The sequence below is a fragment of the Photinus pyralis genome, unplaced genomic scaffold, assembly GCF_008802855.1.
Source record: "Photinus pyralis isolate 1611_PpyrPB1 unplaced genomic scaffold, Ppyr1.3 Ppyr1.4_LG4, whole genome shotgun sequence".
Taxonomy (NCBI): Eukaryota; Metazoa; Arthropoda; class Insecta; order Coleoptera; family Lampyridae; genus Photinus; species Photinus pyralis.
In genome coordinates this window covers 41,758,835-41,779,117 of record NW_022170511.1, presented here as the reverse complement: position 1 = coordinate 41,779,117, position 20,283 = coordinate 41,758,835, and the positions used below count along the sequence as shown (strand labels likewise).

The 20,283-nt window shown below is 37.9% G+C and overlaps 2 protein-coding genes across 2 annotated transcripts; both read right to left on the bottom strand.

The window, feature by feature from the left end:
- Positions 1 to 418: 418 nt before the first annotated feature.
- Positions 419 to 8,862, bottom strand: LOC116168092 (phospholipase D2-like). The gene is made up of 13 exons (XM_031483757.1): positions 8,371 to 8,862; positions 8,170 to 8,323; positions 7,913 to 8,119; positions 7,185 to 7,305; positions 3,495 to 3,637; positions 3,163 to 3,443; positions 2,881 to 3,116; positions 2,579 to 2,832; positions 1,813 to 2,530; positions 1,550 to 1,761; positions 1,378 to 1,503; positions 1,045 to 1,285; positions 419 to 1,002 (listed from the first exon to the last, which is right to left on the bottom strand). Exons 1-13 carry the CDS (start codon positions 8,528 to 8,530, stop codon positions 562 to 564), a joined length of 3,294 nt encoding a protein of 1,097 aa, XP_031339617.1. The 5' UTR covers positions 8,531 to 8,862; the 3' UTR covers positions 419 to 561.
- An 806-nt stretch (positions 8,863 to 9,668) lies between these two features.
- Positions 9,669 to 12,872, bottom strand: LOC116169148. Its single transcript, XM_031485175.1, has 4 exons — positions 12,230 to 12,872; positions 10,551 to 12,152; positions 9,941 to 10,500; positions 9,669 to 9,716 (listed from the first exon to the last, which is right to left on the bottom strand). Exons 1-4 carry the CDS (start codon positions 12,870 to 12,872, stop codon positions 9,669 to 9,671), a joined length of 2,853 nt encoding a protein of 950 aa, XP_031341035.1.
- Positions 12,873 to 20,283: the final 7,411 nt, after the last annotated feature.

Below are 20,283 nucleotides of genomic sequence, written 5' to 3'. Positions count from 1 at the left end.
GCCGGAGAAATATCTGCCTGATGCTATGCAACCCATACAACACCAAATGCATAAAGCAGTATCCAGATGCTGATGGACACTTTCTTCCATAGCCTATAAGGATGGGCACAAGACACAATGAAAGATAGTAAAATGCTACACAAATCATGTAACACTACATGCAAAAAGTTCTGTCCAGGTGCTCTGGACCTAAGGGGAGGTATTAAAGGAGGAGTCGAAATAGCTCTTAGAAACTTCCAAAGCTTCTTTGGGATTCTTGGTCACTTCCACACTCTTTAAAAACTAAAGGCGGCCGGCCACTGCGAGCGAAACGCATCTAAGCTGTACTGGATGAAGCGGCGACTAGGAAGTCATGTGCGGTATCGTAAAATCACGAGTAAAACTATGACAGTTAATTGTTGAGCAGTGCAATAAAAAATTAAAGAATCATTACTATATTTCAACCATTAACAGTATAAAAATATAATTTGAAGTAAACAGAACAAGACACCATAATAAATAATTTAAAACATTACAAATTAAAAAATGATGTAAACGTATAAAAATTAGTGAATACTGTATTCAAGTCCATAGAGCTGTGGGCATAATGCCTTCTACGGTACCCGGTGGTGGAGTTAATACTTCGTTACACATAAAATCCAAGGGAAGAAGTACAATATGTCCCAGAATCCTATTGAGCATTTGTTCCGCCTGGACGGGTTCATCGACATACAACGGCTGAAGTTCCTTATACTTTTTTAACTCCGCAAATGTCCGAACTTTATTGGATGGAATGCAATGGAAAACCGCTTCATAAATCTCCGTATTTTTAGCTGCAGTATCATACCAGATGTTTTTATAAAAAGCTTCACTAACCGGATCAATAACATTAATATCAATTTCTTCATTTTCTACACCTAACAGTCCTAAATGTTCCTTAAATAAACGTCGCCTTAGGGAACCAGCAAATTTTCCCAAAGGAAAAGGTTGGCTGTTCATTAAACCATCCTCAAATTCTTGGTCCTACAATGAAAGTAAGTGATTGTAATATCTACAGGTGCTTACTTCGATGATAACTGCCACTTCTGAATCTCTCTTCCCCAGCAATGATCTGTCATTAATGTTTGCAGAACCGCAAATGACGATCTTGTCGTCGACAATCATAAGTTTGGAATGTACATAGATCAGTTCGGTTACAGGTTCTCCACAAAGCACCGAGTGTGTTCGTAGACCATAGAAGGAGATATAGACTGATGGATCTGGTATTCCGTGATCTTTTAGTCTATTGAGAAGGCCATCTTTTCCACTGTAATATATTTTTTTAGGTGAGTGAGGCATGGCTTTGATGACATGATTAGTTTAACTGAAGGAAAATTTTAAACTTGGGTGAGAACGTACCGACAAATGGATGCATAATTCCAATGAGTTATTGCCTGTATAGACGCTCCGTTTGATTGACCTATCTCTCCCTCAAAGGCTGGCAGTAGTGGCATCACCACATACACCCTAAAAACACTCTTCTCTCTACAAGAAACAAAATTAACTAAAGCCAACCAATCGAAACTAATACTTATATGCGCGAACAATTCTAGTAAAAAGTGCCTCTGCAATTTGATTTAATGTGTTTAAGTTATTGCGGGGCAGTGAAATAAAAAATTGATTTTCTATGTAGATGTAATGTTGAGCCTTAGCGATACAATCGACGTACGCCTCATGAATACTTTGCTCCACAATATCTGGCTCGATAAACCCGCAGGACCACGCACTCACGCTTCTTAAAACCTACAACCTTTAGACTCGCACACAAAAATTCCTCAGTCAAGCTGGACTCACCTGACACGTGACGTTCTGCGATTTCGCTTGTAGAAAATTTGACTTTAAAGAACAATCTACATATGCCTTGGGTAGCAAGTATGGGCAGGTGTAGTTTTGCTTGGCCATTTCGTTTTTGGCGGCGTTCCAGCGTTGGATAAAGTGACGCGCAACGTCTCTTGCGGTGGCGTTTTGCACGCAAACGGCCATGTCGTGCCAGGGCATTCGGGGCGTTGTAGTTCGATCGACTAAATCGTCAAATGGCTCTTCGAGATTATTGAAGTCTTTGACGATAAAGTTCACGTAATCTTTGCCCACCCAGAACTTGGCTGATCCGTCTAAATCGTCGACGACATCGTCCAGTTCGCTAATAGTGGCAGGTCCGTTTTGTAGTTCTCCTGGTGCGTATGATAATTTGGCCAAGTGTTTACCTTTGCCTTTTATTCCTTGCTTGATTGTCGCCATAAGCGACTTTCGTTCAAACTCTGGTGTATTTTGCTTGAAGAAGTCCTTTGGCTGGGGCACTTGCAAGCTACTGCTTGCCGCTGGTAGAGACATGGGTCTTGCCAGTTCTTGTGCTGCAGTCGAGGGAGAGTCGACAATAAGATCCGGCATGTATAGTTTTGAGTTGGATTTAGATACAGAAATAAAAGGAAATTCCCCACTTGGAGAACTGGAGGTTTTTTTCCTTTTAGTTGGGGTAATTGCAGAATGAATAAGACTGCCCAAATCAGTTAACCTAAAACTGTTTTGTCACAAACATGTGATGCGTTGGCATGGATGGTACCTATGTTTTGAGTCGTCCCATCGACCATAGCATAGGTCAATTCCACCTAAAAACGCTATTGATTGGTCGACGATGACGAGTTTTTCGTGATGTGCCCAAAGAAAAACGCCCGATTTGGCGTGTTGAGGATGTCGCATGACCTTAATGTTATCATTGCCATTGCGCACAAGCCTTTGCTTGCTGTAAAAGCTGTTGATCCCTATTGCCATCTCCACCTCCTTGTAAAGAAGCACGAATACTTTAACGCCTTCCTCCTACAATAGTATCCTGGTGTGTTCTCCCATAGCAACGTCTCAACTTACAGATTTCCGTTGTAAAACTTTGTCTAGTCTCCAATAATCACCACGCAGTGCAGGCCTTTTCAAATAAATCTCTGGACTCAACCACCAATCGGCAATAAAAATTTCCTCCTTTGCATTACTCAAAGCGTCGGCAACTGCCGACATGTACCCAGCACCGTCGACAAACCAAGTGGCATTTATACTATTTCGAACCGGCGCAAACGAGTGCCTTTGATTGTACTGGGTGAAATCTCTCGCTGAAATGCGACAAAATATAGATCCTCTACAGTCAGTAATTCAAACCTTGATTGTGGGCGACTTCTTTCAACGCGCGTATCCACTCTCTGCACTTTCGCCTCGTCCAACAATTAATGACAAGCTGACGGGTGTAAGTCGAAATTTGCACTCCGGTGTGCAAACCCAAAGCGCGTAAGCCAGAACTAACTTCGAAACCTTGATCAAATAAAATTACATTACCGATTCGGCCCGTTTTTGGATGTATATACCCAAAGCACTGATCTTTAATGAAAAACCAACGATCGCTCCACGTCGAACACAGCACGTCGTTACACAAATGCTTACATCTGAAGTGGTAATGGAAATTTTTAACGGTATCATTCCAACAGTTACTTTACCTCAAGCAACAATCGCCGGTAAACAAACCCATGAATTTACAACCTTCGCCCGAATTTCCCAGACGTTTCTTTACCATTCCTTCTTGCCCTTTGAAACCCAAGTCGTGAATGAAAGACAAGTGAGACAGTTCGAAAAACTGTATCTAAAAAAAGATTGATCAATTTATTATTGTGAGAATGCATTGGTATGTTAGAATGTAAATGATTGAACAACACTAATGCCTCGACTAGATGCTTAAGCCAATGGGAAATTTACATACCAAATCCTCCAACTTAAAAGAAAAAGATCAACAAATAGCGATCAATGGTACTTTTTTTTAACAATTTTAGAATGGGGTAATAGATGCTAATGTGCAGTTTTTCATGGAAGAAATGTGCAAGTAGACACAAATATTGCAAATGAGCATATTTCAACCTCCTCCGCCCCATAGTGGGGTGGGGTCGATGGGTAAGAATGTCATATGACGCCGTTATCACCGCCCAGAGGGGCTAAATCCGAACGGATCTGGCCAGAAGGATTATGTCTCTTTGATCTTTTAAGAGTAACAGCAAAAAAATTATAATTGCTTGTAATTAAAAGCTCTTAAATCGCTCGTAATTCCAGTAGAAAAATTAATTTGGGAAAGTTAATTCCAATCCGCGAGGGTAGGCAAAGAATCCAAGTAGACTAGGTCATTCCATACCAAATTCCAACCGAGCTGTACAATTTTAATAGCTCTGTCACGTATCGTCTGGTTTCTTCTGGTATTTTTAGGTTGATACATACTACCTTACCAGTTCCAGCGCACTATGAAATAAGAAGCAACCAAAGGGTAGACGAATTGGCTCGCGAAAGCAGTAGGAGGGTCATCGCCGGGCCCTAGGAATTATTCCCTCCATTGCCAGAGCCAGGATTAAAAGCTGGGTGACCGATCAATTCCAGGCTCATCACATCACATCACCTGGACTGGAGTCTTTTAGATTTCTAAAACTGAATAGACGCAAGATCAGGGAGTTCATCAAGGTCCTCACGGGCCACTAGATGATTATAAAAAAACATTTACTTATATTTTTATTCAACAAACCATTCATACAGGATTATTTCTGAAAAATAGTTCACCTTGTTTAATATCATGCGCTAAATGACAAATCGCGCTATCAAACAGGCATATCTCATATTCAGTGAGTCGAGGTATTCCCAGGTTTCTTTCAATACCTCTCGATCCGAGCAACAGAGGCGTGGCCAAGTACTTAACGTCGCGATGTTGATCGGACATAACGTATGCACATTCGACAATGTTGGAACGGGACGACAATGCCTTCACTAGCGATATTATGAAACGAGAGATGGAAAACGCCCAAGCTAAAGTCGACGCCTCTCTCTTCTTGATTCTGACAATGTCCTGGTGGGCATTTTGCACGTTGGTCGTTAATGTCTCCAACTCGTCTTTTGTAAAATCAGAGTAGGGGGTCGCTTGCGAGTAAACGGGTACGATAGTCTTCTCTGAGTTACCCCCAATTACCGGTACGAAAACACACTCAGGCTCAACGCCAAGCACTTCTGCTGCAAAAGCATTCGCGCGAACTCCATCCAATGTGGTAATACCAAAGACGGCGTTAGGTCGCAGGACACCTTTCTGTTTTAAAATCTCGCAGGCTAACGGAATCATACTGTTCACTGGAGGTACGGCGATGGCCAAAAGAGCTTTGCTAGAATGATCTGCAATGCGGTACATAAGATCTCGCAAGACCAAACCATTACTCTCCAGCATTTTTCCAGGTGGCAGAAAAGAGTGTCTTCCTGATGTTGCTAGAATGGCGATTATTTTCGCGTCTTTCACTGCAGAAGCTATCGTTTCATTACCCACGTGAGACGCTACCTTGCAATTGGTATCAATGTGGGATAACTCAGTTGCAAATCCGCACGTGTTATTACTGTCATGCAACGCTATTTCATCTACAAGCGGCGACTGCTTCAGCAATAAACTAAGAGGCCGACCAACTTCATTGTTTGCGCCAATTATTGCTACCTTCATTAAATTAGACCGGGCATAAGCTCTGACAAATTTTATAACGACTCGAGGGGAGATTGTTTTACAAGAATTTTGTATTAACATTTTGAGCAAATTGTCAAAAATATTTTACTGACTTGGATCTTGGATAATACGAGTATGCTTTCCAGAGCAATCAAACGCCTTCTAGCGCATTTATATCACTCCCTACAACCAAGCCGCTAGTGGTTCTGAAGGGACTCTAGAAATAATAGACTGCTTTCAATTGGTCTGGGCCACCTGTAGAAGCACCAATAAAAGGCGTTCAAATGACTTTCTACGGTCCACTGGCGCTTAACGCTTTCTGAAGAAGCGCTTGACCTTTTCTAGACTTTTCTAAAACTAGGCGAATTTCCTTTGGAAAGTGTCTGTAGATGTCCTGTAGAGATCTTCTGGCACATCTCGAATCTAGTCACACAGTTTGATACGCACTCCAGCCATATATCAACAGATGGGGCACGATTTCAAAATAATTCATTGTCAATTTTTGACATTTAGAAAATTAACAACTATCAAAATTAAATCAAATTTGATCGAATTGGTAAAATTATGAGTCTCAAGGCAATTACTAGTCTATTATTCCAAAGTCACTTTCACATTCCAAAAGTAAGTTTACGACAACAATCCGTACAAGTGACCGTTTGTGGTGCTAGCGGAAAGGTTGGTCAAAGCTTATCGCTTATGCTGAAGCAATCGAGACTTATCGATCGTTTGGTATTGTTCGACGTGCAACAAGTGAGAGGAGTTGCGGCTGAACTGAATCATATAGATTTGAAATGCAAGGTCGTGTCAGAAGCTGGGGAGCTACAGCTCAGTGCGGCGTTAGAAAAGGCGGATGTGGTCGTAATTGTCGCCAGCGCCAGTAAGGTGTCGGATCCGCTATCTTTGGCAATGTTTGATTCCAACGCTAGCCTAGTGAAAACTATCACAGAAGCTTTCTCAAGGGTATGCCCTAATGCGATACTAATTATGGGAACAAATCCAGTGAGTAGCCTTGTTCCGTTAGCCAGTGAAATTTTGAAGACGAAAAAAGTGCTCAACTCGAAGAAGGTGCTAGGAGCCAGTTCACTGAATGTGATTCGAGCAAATGCGTTAGTTGCAGAGACATTTCATTTAACTCCAGAAAGTATATCGGTACCGGTAATAGGAGGACCGTCAGGTTTAGCCGTTGTACCTATACTGTCGCAAGTGAAACCTCATTTAAAATTTACAAAGGAGCAATTAATCTGTGTAACTGACAAATTACAATCGGCAGATCGCAATGTTATCAATCTCAGGCATGCTAAGGAATGCGCATATCTGTCATGCGGCTATGCCCTTGCCAAATTCGTTGTGTCTGTAGTAAAGGGATTAAGGGGTGAAGCGAATATCATAGAGCAAGCGTTCGTACACTCAAAAGTGCATCCGCACACAAAGTATTTCGCGACACCAGTACTGCTAGGAAAAGGCGGCGTGGAGAACAACTACGGCATACCGAAGGGCATCACACAATACGAAACGTGTCAAGTGGAGCATGCAGTATCCTTGATAATAGATGACGTTCGAAGAGGAGAACGATATTGTGACATAGATGAGTTGAAACCTTGCGACCCTTGTTCACTTAACCAGACAACGCCCTGCCCACCGAGTTGGTGCCAAATGGTCTAAAAAGTCAACTTACCGTTTCTGGATGATTTCTGTAGATGTTGATTGCAAGTAAATTGTTCAAATAATCTTCCAATTGTTTTATTCTATTCTGTAGGCGATCATGAGATATTAAAACTTCCGGTTTGTTTGGAAATCTAAAACAACACTTAATTAATTCAATTATTTTCAGTAGTATTCAAAGCAAAGCGTTATCTTCAAATGGCATGCTACGCAACAACAAAATAACGTGGGTCAAAACTAAAACAAATATAATATTCCGGTCAAAATAGTAAAAATGTTTATAGTGTAGTACCAAACTAAAAAATGAAGTGAAAAAGACAATCATTAACCAGTGTGATCTTTCGAAATGCTCACCATTTGCAATGGAGTCATTGTGCGCTTAAATGACACTTCATTAATCTTGTTTCTACAACAAAAAAGGGAGCCCAATCAAAAATTGAAAATAATTGATCTTAGTACAAAACAAGTATTTCACACTTTTTACTCGCTCTATCTAAATCTCTCAACAAGATCTTCTTCCCTTTCCCCAAACAGTGTCTTCTCAAGATATTTTCCCGCCCACACTAGGTCACAATAATCATAAATAAAGTACTCACGGCCCTCACACAAGGTACCACATTACCGTTAAAATTAACATACACATACAAGAACCAAATTGACTGCCATATTGGTACAGACAAAAATTCCGAAGACTAACTACGTTTCAAAAATACAAAAATGGACAATCCCACCAAAACCTACCTAGGTAAAGCTCCTTTACGTTTACCCGATTTACTAACAACAGCATTGTTCTTAAAGTTATCCCTACGCTGGCGATGCGTTTTTGTAGGGAACGGTATATTTAAAGACGTCCTAAACAACACAAGCTGCTGATGGAGGTGTTGAATGTGTTTATATCGCCTTTTCACCTGCCAAGTAAAATCGCCATGTGTCAACGTGATGGTGTATCTAAAATGATTCGTTTTGCTACAGTTTGCATAGCTAGATAACAGTCTTACAGGTTGGGATTTAAGAAGTGCGACGTTAGGTTTCTGTCACTCTGCTCGATTGCAACGGTTACATCTAGCCCCGGTACAAAGATTTTCCTTTGGTAGGATTTGAACTTACCACTGCTGGTGAAGATTGTCGAAAAGGGTATTGCGTCAACCAAATCTGTAATGAAATGGTGTTGGAATAGAACATATGGGGGGTGTATTTACCTGTCTTATAATCATTCTCATCGTCTTCGACCAGGACAGGTTTACCCTCGACAGATATCATAGTAAGAAGGACTGGAGGGACGTCCAATTTGTCATCAAAGTCATCATCACTTAATGTTGTGGATCTACTCAACGTACGAGTATGTGTCGAAGTTTCCATTGTAAGTATGTGTTCGTTCGGTGAATTTCTGTTCACGTAATTCGAATTGCAGGCAAATATTTGCTTAAATTTGTGGTTTCCTGCTTGATTTAATCCTAAACCATGAAAAGAGGATTATCATGTTTCATATCAGATAAAAGGTTGGATTATTTATAAAAACCACTTGTTAAATTATCACAGCATCACGTTTGCCTTTAGCAAAAATTTATCACAGATTGTTTATATTCAATTATTTTAATTCAATGTGGCGTTTATAAATAAAGTGCTAAATTGTAAACAACTGTAAATAATGCAAACAAATTTTTAAGCAAAATTATAGAAACATCTGAATACTCAAAACAAAACACTTAATTCATAATTGTGAATTGTGCTGACCTCTCGTGTCTGCCATAGGGAAGTAAACTAGGAGTTTTTCTGTAAGCGCGACGGAGATTTGTGTAATATTGGTTATTGGATAATTTAAAGAGCTGAATACTAAGTAAAAAAAGATACAGAAAAGGGTAGTTCCACTTGGCACAAACAAATAAGCGCATTTGATGAATTTTCTATACTCTTCTCCAGTGCCGGTTTAGGAACATTTTCTCCCCTAGGCACAGCCCTTTAATAAATGCATTTATAATTTATAACGCCCCAAACAACACTTCTCAATAAAACGACAGATATGTACCTAATCACTTTGTAGTACTACCATTGAATAATAATAATAATAATAAAGTTTATTTGAGCTTTAAAAATAAAACAAAACAAAAATATAACAACAAAAAAGAAAAAGTAGCTCAAAAAAGGAATGAATTCGGCAATGCCGTTTTTCAATTCACCCTTTAAAAACCAAAAAGAGAAAAAAATCGCCTCACAAAACTAAAAATTATTGCTTAGATATAGTTCTTTAGTCGATTTTGCGAACTGTATATAATTCTTGTTAAGTTTATCCAATCTACAATTTAACAGGGACGGTGCCATATAAGCGAAACAGCCTTGAAATTTTTTAGTATTGTGCCTTGGTATTGTGAAGGAATTAACCCTTAAATTTAAGTTATGCACGACAGACCTTCTAATTAACAGTTGACATAAATACAGTGGTACTTTGCATTGTAACAATTTATATAAAAATAACGTGTATAGATATCTGACCCGACAATTAATTTTCAACTCGTTCAGTTTCTGGTAATAGGGCGTAACATGCTCTCTAAACGGTACATTACAAATAAATCTTATGCACGAATTTTGAATTTTTTGCAATTTAGCTTGATCACTCTTTGTAAGAAAAAAATAGTACACCATACAGCAATAGTCAATATGAGGATAAATTATGGATTTAACTATCTTGTTTTTAACGGCTTCACTGAGCAGAAACTTCAAGTGATAAATAGACTTGAGCTTAAGAAACGACAGTCTGACTACGTTATTTACATGTTGACTAAAACTTAACCTAGTATCTAATGTAAGACCCAAATTTTTAACACTATTAGACCATGTAATGGAATCGTTCATAAGAGTTAATTGGAAACTACACACAATGTCTGACTTTCGTTCGGGACCGACACAAATGGCTGTAGATTTCATGGGATTTAATTTTAAGCCGTTCTTTTCACACCACGTTTGCATGTTGAGAAGATCTTCCACATTCGATTCATTACATTCCATGTATAGCTGTAGATCATCAGCATAAAGATGATATTGAAGGTGTTGAAGACATGTAGGTGAGTCGTAGGTAAACACTGAAAAAAGTAAGGGACCGAGCACGCTTCCTTGCGGAACACCCCTATCAATCTTCATATAACTTGACGATGCACTTGAAAGACTAACTCTTTGAAAACGATCGTTCAGATAAGCTTGAAACCATGTTAAACTGCTATTGTCGAATCCTAGATGCCGCAATTTGGCTACAAGCAACTGATGGTTTACCAAATCGAATGCTCTGCTTTGGTCGAGTAGAATTAAAATGGTAGGTACATAGCGACTTATCATAACTATATGAGATGTCAGTCATGACTTTCAAGAGGGCAGTATTGGTAGGTACCGTATTTTTTTCTATAAGCAGATTGGTTTGCAGGTATGATGCTGTAATGTTCCAAATACTTTGTAATTTGTGCAGCAAGTATTTTTTCAAAGATTTTCGCAAATGGCGACAGTAAAGATATAGGCCGTAGGTCGTTGTAAGTTGTGGGATTTGCGACTTTAGCTAGAGGTAAGATATCAGCGATCTTCCAAATTTGTGGAAAAATGCCATCACGTAAGCAATTATTAAACAACTTTAGAACCGAATCCAAACAGTGCGGAATGATTAGAATTATCATGGTTATGTTGAGATTATCTGGCCCAAAGGCTTTCGACGAAATGTTTTTTAACGCGCTATATATATCTTGCTCGGTAATCGAATTAAAAGTGAAAGATGCATTTTTACACCTCACCGTGCTATTGAAAAACTGAATCAAATTCAAATCGATTGTTGAATCACCAGCAATATTTAAAAAGTACTCATTCATGGTCGCGGGGTCTTGTAAAGATGCAGGTATCTCGTTTGTAGCACTCTTCTTTGTACGTACACCCAACTGTTGCAAGTGATACCACACTTTTCTCGAATTACTTTTGTTGGAATTCAACATGTATTGCACAAATGCCTTCTTTTCACGAGTTATCGCTGACTTAACATAATTTCTTATCTCGCAGTAATATTGCCGACTTGCTTCAGTTCTTTTCTTTAAAAAAATCCTGTGTGCCTTGTTTCTTAATCGAATCATTTCAATAATGTTATGGGTGATGTAGGGCTTATAATTTTTCCTTGGCGTAATTTTGATAAAAGGAGCGTGTAGATCGAACAACTCAAGAATAAAATCATTAAGCATTTTAGCACCTTTATTGAGGTCCTCGCACTGATCAATCAGTTGCCAGTTAATGCGTTCAGCATCAAGAACAAAAGAGTCAATATCAATCTTCTTAAAATTTCTGAAGGTGAAGTTGTGTGATTGTTTTACCTTGGAAGAAACACCAATGTTACAAAAAGTTAGCAAATGGTCTGTATTGTTAAGTAAATCGAATGTTCCACTTGAATTTATAGTAAAACTATTAGTTACACAAATAACATCAAGCAATGAAGCAGTTTTAGGAGTAATTCTTGTCGGTTCATTGATTAATTGCACTAAATCGAAATTGGAAAACAGTGACAATAGTCTTTTACTTTCACTAGCATGTTTGCACAACAGATTAACATTTAGATCCCCCATTAAGATTATCAATTGTGATCTAAGATAGATCTGTTCGATAATAAGTGTTAGATCGTTAAAAAATTGAATATTTGCACTCGGCTGTACGTAAATGACTCCAATGACCACTTTCAATTTATTAATTGTAACCATCAACCATAAATGATCAATCGATTCATAATTGTCGTCAAATGGAATTACTTGAAAGGTATAAGACGACTTTAAATAAATAGCAACCCCTCCACCAAAAGTTAAGCGATCCGATCTGACTAAATTGTAATTGTTTATATTTAAATATTTATCAACGTAACTTGCGTCAAGAAAAGTTTCAGAAACACCAATAATATCCGAATCATTGTCTATTATATAATCCTTTAAACTTAAAAAATTCTTCCTGATTGATCTTATGTTAACATGGCCTATTTTTAATTCACGTTTTTTGAAACGGCAATGGTAGGTGTTCCATAAACGTATTTTATGAACAAATTACGCTCACCCTTCATTTTCCTTTGCTCAAGTTCGGCGCGCACTCTTCTAAAATGTTCCTGCTGGACTTTCGTATTGTCTGTAGAAATTGCGATATTTGAATGCGTGGTTTTTAAATTCCTCTTATTCCTCAACACGACAAGCACATCGTCCTTTTTATGCAATACAACCTTGACAGGTGGAGGTCTGTTACGACCGGATTTTCCCAACCTGATGATACCGATGTCATCCGTACATATACTGGGAGCAACTACCTTAAGTATCTCTTTAACCTGTGGACTATCATTAGATGATTCCTCAAGCCCATAAATAATGATATTATTTTCACGCCTTTTCCTATCATTAATTTCGTTGACTACATCATCAATAAGGAGAGATTTTTCTTCTTTGGCCTGCTTCAGGTGGTGCAATTCCGCTTGTAGATCCGAAATAGTTTTTAGTAAGTCGGACATCTGCGCTTTTTCAGAGATGCATTTGTTGCAATGAAAAGCTGGGCGCTGCTTTGAACTGGTTAACAACAGCTGAATATCAGAGCGGGAAAGCCCTGAACATTGCGAGTGATATAACAGACAGCATTTGTCACAAATGCAGACTTCGTCCTTATCGAAATTGATACACAAATCACATGTCACGCAATTTTTGAAAAGAGGCATGGTATTTGCAATTATAAAATCGCGAAAATATAAAACCACTAGAGCACCTTTAAAACGCGTACACTACGCCCGGCGACATTAACAGAAATTCAGAAAATGAAATATTGAATTGAATAATAAATCCTTCACTCAACGGTACTACGACGCATTTAGACTAATGGGAATGAGACCTAGATTTTTTAAATTGAAAATGCAATTTATGCCAAATGCAAATAAATAAGAAGCACACACAAGAGCAAAAAGGGGAAGGTAAGCATAAAATAAACTGCCTGCAAAGATTTGCTGCCTGGGACACCCACACGTACACCTTCATAGTAGTCTCGCTCTGGATTAAGGCCGCTTGACATGGAGCAATACAACGCGCAAGAACTTGCAGAAAGAAATTGCAAGGTCAAATCCTTGCATGCAATAAGAATTGCATGGCATTTGACATGGTGCAATTCTATTTCAATTGCCACATGTCTGCCAACAGAAGAAAAATATGAATTTGTCAACAAAGTTGCTAACCTCAAATAAAAATGAAATTTTGACTGCTTGAAGAAACATGAAAATTACAAGAATAAATAAGATTAATAAAAACAAGTAATGAGTGCGTCTCTAAGCATCATAGTTGCCGCCGCTGTGTTTTACTAGGTTGGTGACACAAAACCAACTAGATTTATCCCTAGAATTGCGCGATTCATGCAAGAAAAATAGCACCGGTCCTATAAAAATTGCATGCAAGTCTCTTGCAGCAATTGATCAGCTGGCTTTGAACTGCGCATGCCTTTCGCAATTTTTCTTGCAACTTGCATGCAGCAATTTTTATTGCTCCATGTCAAGCGGGCTTTACGGATATCAATTTGATACAATTGCAGTGATTACAGCTTCTCAGTTTTCATATCCTGTTATAGTAGGTAGGTAAATGTACACATTTCAAAATGAATGTGTAATTACTGTTAATTTTTGTCGTAAAAGTGATACAACACTAATAAGGAATTAAATTTAAAAAGTCGTAAGCACATCGTTATAGGAATTTCCATTCAGTGTGCGTACTGCTCATGGCGTACGATACCTGGTGGTGGCACTGGCGGCTGCCGCCCCTGAATGGTCGGCGCCCCTAGGCCCGTGCCTACGTGCCTTACTGGTAAACCGGCGCTGGTCTTCTCTAATTAAAGTAAATAAGCCGCATGGAACAGTTCGTTCGAACATGCAGACATAAGGCGAAGGCAGGAATAAACCAATCCCTTTCGGAATGCGATCAAAAATGTCAATGTGCAGCGGATTAAGATTTATCATTGAATTTAAATGGTACCATCTTTGGGAGGTTTATTGCAGATAATAACCTTTCGGAATTTCCTGATCTCGTTCTAAGTATTCTTACCTATAGCCCAGATGTCACGAAGGGTAGGTAATTAGTCATCGTACTTTGCAATAAGTGAGACTAACCCCAAACAAGTTTTTATATATAAACGGGAGCTGCATCTGCAACTTTCAGTCACATCATTTCTATAAATAGAAGAGGCCCTTGTAATTTTTAAGAGTAATTTTAAAGTTATAATTATGCCAATAATAGACGATTTCCAACGAAACAAGTAGGTACTTACCTATCTGTCGAAAATCGGTATATCTACTATATCGGGTATATTAAGGAGATATAACGATGCACACCACTGCACCTCTGCAATTATATGTTTTTGGGCACTGTTTGCATACAATATTACTTTCAGATGTACCCTTAGTTAGGGGATAGTTTTCCGTTCCCTAATTATTACGGAACTATATCATAAGAAGTGTTCAGGTCATCAATTCCGTCTTCAATTATTACATTTTTAGCGCATTTTTGCAAATTTATTTGTAAAAAGTAGCTTTTAATTTAATCCCACTTTGGCTGGCTGGCTGGTGGTTGGCGGCAAATGTGGGCGCGTAGAAGACACATTATATGGCAAACTCGACGCATCACCAACGTTCGTCTAGTTTGCCATGTAATGTGGGGCCGTCTTTAGAGGTGGAGGTATTACAGTATGTTGTGTACCTTGTTGTGAGCGAGTATTGTTGTTTCCATGTATACGTTGTGGATCATGTGTGTATGTATTATCATGCGTTATGTTTAGGAATTAGGTAATACCTATAACTCTCGCCAGGAAAGATTGTAGTACCTACTAGCGGTATACCAAAAGATACTGCATTTTCTTATACCAAGGTGCCACTTGGTACAGCTGTTCCTTAGAGCCATTTAGACGATTTGGCCCGAAGAACACTTGACATTTTCCGTGTGGGTGGATTTTAGAGGGGGTGGGGGTGATTGATTGTAACATTTTTTTAAAAACTAAATATGACCTAGAGACGAGATCTGGGTGTCGATTTCGTATGATTTTAACCCGACTTGATCCCGATCTACAATCTCTGTTTTTCGTAAGGTGCTAGCGACGCGACTTCCGGGATAGTATCGTGTCGATGTTGAACGAAAAGACTTTTTGTTCAACATTAGCACGATCTTCTATTCCAGAAGTCGCTCGCATCTTAATAAAAACAAAGATTGTAAATCGACACAAGGTGTGCTGTGACCGGCAATCTTTCCCGGCGAGAGTTGTACCTAGATGGTCATGGTTTTACAAAATTGCTTGTCTTACGAGCTTTCCGAAAATGTATGATATACCATACCTATTTTCAATAATAAATGATAATTTTCAATAATAATACATACTTTGGCCCTAACTTTGTAACGTGAAACCCTCATAAGTTAACTACCGATAACATTCATTTCAAATATATTTTGTCAAGTACCTACTAATTCTTGTGATCTGTTTCATGTGCGAGTTCGACTTGCTATACTTAAACGCGTGGACACTGGAGAGCCAAGCAGCCTTACTGAAAAGTGAAATCAGCTGGAATCACCGGAGTAGGACAAAAGGACACCGTAATCTGAGTCTTTTGAATTACCTTGCGCCCAACCATCCGAAGCTTCCCAAGACTATTCTCAATTTCTAGTGTGTAAATACGTATTGTTTTTAATATTTTTGTTTTGGGTACCAGGTAACGGGCGGTCGAAAAAGGATTGACGTCGAGTCGCCTTTGGCCTTTGGAAGTTCAAATTAAATATGATTTCCCATATAAACAAAAACTCCAAAGGTCACTCGGCAGCAACTCTTTTTTGATCGCATAGTACTTACTACACGTATTTAGTGTTATATGTAGGTATTGTAATTGTTTAACTTGCGACTTGCGATCTCGTTAGGTTTTCATGACCATATATAACTTGCCACTTTTTGTTATGCGCGTCTAGCTCTAAGTTTAAGGTTCTTTAGTATTAATTCATTTACCTTTTTGTCTGTATTAGATAATAATTATATTAAGTTAGCCCAAATCATTCTGGATTTAAATCAAATTGTTGAACGTTTTTACTTTCGCCTATCTATAGGCAGTTGAAGAATATGTTTTTGTACTTGTATGTGGAGATACCATTCAAACCATACCATAAAACAACTTTTACCCGACGCACCCATAGATGCCTAAAGTTATTTTTGATATAAATCAATTATCGGTCCACTAAAGCCTAAAGGTTACACAAGAAATAAGAATTTCATGAAATTTCAGATAAGTACTTAATGACTAAGCCTAGCTTAAACTTGATACTAAATGCTAAGTATGAGAAGGGACAAGTGCCTAGTAAGAAAGAACAGGTATAATTATTAATTAATTGTGAATAATGATATTGCTTGAATCTAATTTAATATTTACTAAACATTACCAGAAATATGATGGGGGACTTAAATGCTCAGAAAACAGGGCAGAGTAAAGTCACTGTGTATAATTGCTAAATGATTGGAATGCTCATTCCAACCCTTTAGCAATGTACATTAATTTTCACATGTACCCCGTTCGTCGTGCATTCCAGTCGTCGCCGAACATCCCTGGGGATGCATGGAATCCTTTAGTACAATATAGTATTTCCGACCAAAAAAGTATCCGTATAAGATCAAATAATCAACAAGCAGGATACGTGTACATCCACCATAAGCATCCTGATAATTTTGCAGTACGACGAATAGTTTCTGATGATCATTACTTTGCATTTATCATTTTTGTAATGTTAAATCGTCAGGATACACCTATAAGCAGGCATACCAAGCCACCTGAATTTCCTGTTACTTTAGACGTAATTTAAGGAAGGAATTGCACGTACTTACTGTTATTTTGATGACGTTTCCATTGCGTGACGTAGTTAGCTCTGTGCACAGATATACTGTTACTATATCATGATATTATTTCCTGATGATTTCTCCGTATTACGTTTGGTCGTTTTTTAAGAGGAATTCTGAATAAAAGATGATTACTTCCTTTTAATAGTAAGGTACATTTTTCTCCGTGTAGCCATTCGGTGATTTAATTCCGATTTAAGTGCTAAACAGCCTTTTAAAAGTTCAAAAAGAAAAGAATGTTACGGAATTATAAAAACACAAGAGAAGATATTCTTTTATAGCACTAAAAGATCTAAGAAATGTCGATTCGAAAGCAAAATATCCTGTAGAAGCTGAAAGTTGTGACTAGACCTAGAGACAGCTTCTCGGCGATTTTAATTCTGATTAGGGTGCTGGACAGCCCTTCAAAGGTTTAAAAAAGTTTTTCTGAGGAACTCAGCTGACGCCTAATAAAAAATACAAGAGAATAGGGATTTTTGTTTTTGGCACTGAGCAAGAGAAATTATCTCGTCGAAGCTTATAGTTCTGACTAGAGTTCCTTAGAGCCCCTTACAGATTTTAATTCCGTATAATGTGCTGAAGTGCCCACCAAAGTTCTCAACGTTTCCTTAAAATGATTTAGTTGACGCCTAATAATAAAAACACAAGCGACACTTTTAGTAGAAGGGAGGTTTTAGCTCTTACTAGAATTCTTACAAAAATAATGTGCAAAGAGATCAGAGGAGATTTTTGGTTAGGGATTCTGGAAATTTAAACTTCTGACTACAGCTCTGGCCATCCCCTCAGTGATTCTAAAACTTTTTTCAGAGTATTTATGTTAATTATTAAAACAATAAAATTAAAGGGGTTTTTACTTTTTACTTGTTGCAGTGTGTATTAATATGCTAGAGGGAACATTTTTTGCATAAATTCTACTGAGAAGTTTTTTTTTTTCAGAGAGCTTTAGCAGACAATTTTAATAAGAAAACTGGATATAGGAGAACTAAACTATTGTTAGTCTGAAATTTAATTGTAGGAGATTGAAGTTCTGAGTTCTGACTCGGACTGGTGTTTGGGACAGCCACTCAGTGATTTGAATTCTGATTAAAGACTTGACACCTATGACAATAAAAAAACAAGATTTTGTTTTTCGTACGGAGAAATATAAGAAATTTTTCGGTGTCGCATTTTTATTAGTTGACAGTTTTTCTCGTCTAATTTGCTCGGCAACAGATTTTCATTACCTACCTTAACAACCCAAATTTACTCCGTAAAATACAAACCTTTTGTGAAGTGAAAAATGAAACCCTGCGCTTTCAAATTAGCATTAAAAACTTTAATAGTGTTTGCAAAGCACGACAATTAGCCTGCTGAAGGCTTAAAATAATATTGTGGAGAGGAATGCAAATGCTTCGGATTTCGTCAACAACAATGCTCGTTTGTTTTTTTTTGCGCGTAAAAGCAATAAATTATGGCAGAGATAAAATTTCCTTGTGTTGCACTGTCGCTCAGTTTGTTTATGCGCTCTGCCTGGTAAAGAATTAACCATTTCTGACAATGCAGCAGTTCCTCGTAAAAAAACATGTTGGCGTCGTTTATAATTTCCCACTGGGTTATTCTGTTTTAAGTTTAGTACTTAGTAGTGCACTATCTTCCAGAATGGAAGGTGTTTATCTCCGGAAGTGGTTTTGTGCAACTTTTTGGGATTAATTCGAGAATTTTATAAGGTATGTAGGTACTTAGTTACTACCGAGGTTACTACCCAACACCTGTAATTTTTTAAAGTGCAGAAATTAGTGTGTCGTAAGTAGAAATAGCATATTTGACAGTAAGTAGGTACCTACCTATGATGAACGAATAGGATGCGCTTTAGTCCTGCGGTATCGTAGGTATATCGCTATTTTTTGCACTCCGATGGCTACCTATATCAGCTACAACAATTTCAATTCAATGTGAAAGTCCAAATTTGATTTTTTATAAACTTTTTGTAAAATGTTCAAGAACGTTATAAAGTTTTTTCGGAGTACCGTTTTTTTCTAAATAAAGGGAGCGAAAAAATATTTTAAATCCAATCTACCTACATTTAATAGTTTTTGTAGAGATGTATTAGATTCACTCCCTTCGCCTCAACAATTTTCATTATCTTCTAGACGTAGGTACCTACTTCATGTTCAAAAAATGATTTTCAGTCTGTGGAATTTACCATTGTAATTTACGAGTCTGCTAATAAATAATATACAAGTTTAAAAAGTCATTACGCAAACATAAATATGACGAGTGTATTTTCTTCCTAATAATATTAATGCCAGAGCCAGGAAAAAATACCTACCCGCACGAGATCCTTGCTCAATTCTCTTTCAAATGAGCCGCCTATCGTTGGAAGTGTATACAGTGTAATGAAAAATAGTGGAGCGTACATACAAATTTTGAAATGGGCATTAGTTTTACTTTTATTCGAAGTGTACATAATGGAACGTTGTAGCACAGATTTATAGTATATTTAAATCTGTGGTTGTAGTATATTATATTATAATATGCTATATCTTATATTGTGCTGATGTGCTCGTGATGCCGCTTATCCGAGATTGGTTCCCCTTCTTGGCGTCTTAACTTTCTAAATTTGCATCTGCTTGGTGTAGATTAGGTACTTTTGAAAATGGTTGAGAATTTCGCCAATTTGTTACAATCCTCCCTTTTAACCCTTCAAACTATTCTTACTGCGTGTAAACCAAACCAAACTAGAATCACTCCAGTATAACTTTGAAAAAAGTGGCGGTATGAATATAAAATTATGGTGGGTGATATAAGTGAAAACGAAGCGAATGCCCTGGGTGTCAATAGTTCTAAAACTTTTTTTGTAACTTTCCGTTGATAATGTCATAGAAGCTCGCGAAATCTTTCGATAATGTTGATCATAACAATTCACTACGCATACGATTTTAAATGCAGAACGTTAATATGTTCTACTAAACATAATTTATTCAATGATTTTATTGATGCGTTCGTTTCCTTTCTTTAACCTAAAGTATTCCTCTGCTCCGTCTTATATTTCGTTTCTGAAAAGCACGTGTTATCCACTTCGTCAAGAATAATGAACCATTCATGACAATGTTGCATTGAACGGTAAAAGAGCGTCATTTGAAATTTCCGATTGTAGGTACCTATTATGATTACAAAACAGATACCTTTGTTATGGTGGCAGCAACCAGCAAGTGGCTCGTCAGCTTTCATGTACCAATTTTGTGCGCAGT

Bases quoted from the DNA above. Each gene is read 5' to 3' on its own strand.
- LOC116168092 (XM_031483757.1), bottom strand. From the start codon at position 8,530: ATGGAAACTTCGACACATACTCGTACGTTGAGTAGATCCACAACATTA. The intron at 7,306-7,912 runs GTAGGTTTTGGT...GTGTTGTTTTAG, and splicing joins CGTAAAGGAGCTTTACCTAG to ATTTCCAAACAAACCGGAAG. The intron at 1,762-1,812 runs GTGAGTCCAGCT...TAAAGGTTGTAG, and splicing joins CGCAGAACGTCACGTGTCAG to GTTTTAAGAAGCGTGAGTGC.
- LOC116169148 (XM_031485175.1), bottom strand. From the start codon at position 12,872: ATGCCTCTTTTCAAAAATTGCGTGACATGTGATTTGTGTATCAATTTC. The intron at 10,501-10,550 runs GTACCTACCAAT...CATCTCATATAG, and splicing joins TGCTTATAGAAAAAAATACG to TTATGATAAGTCGCTATGTA. The intron at 9,717-9,940 runs GTAAATAACGTA...TGTACCGTTTAG, and splicing joins GGTTAAGTTTTAGTCAACAT to AGAGCATGTTACGCCCTATT.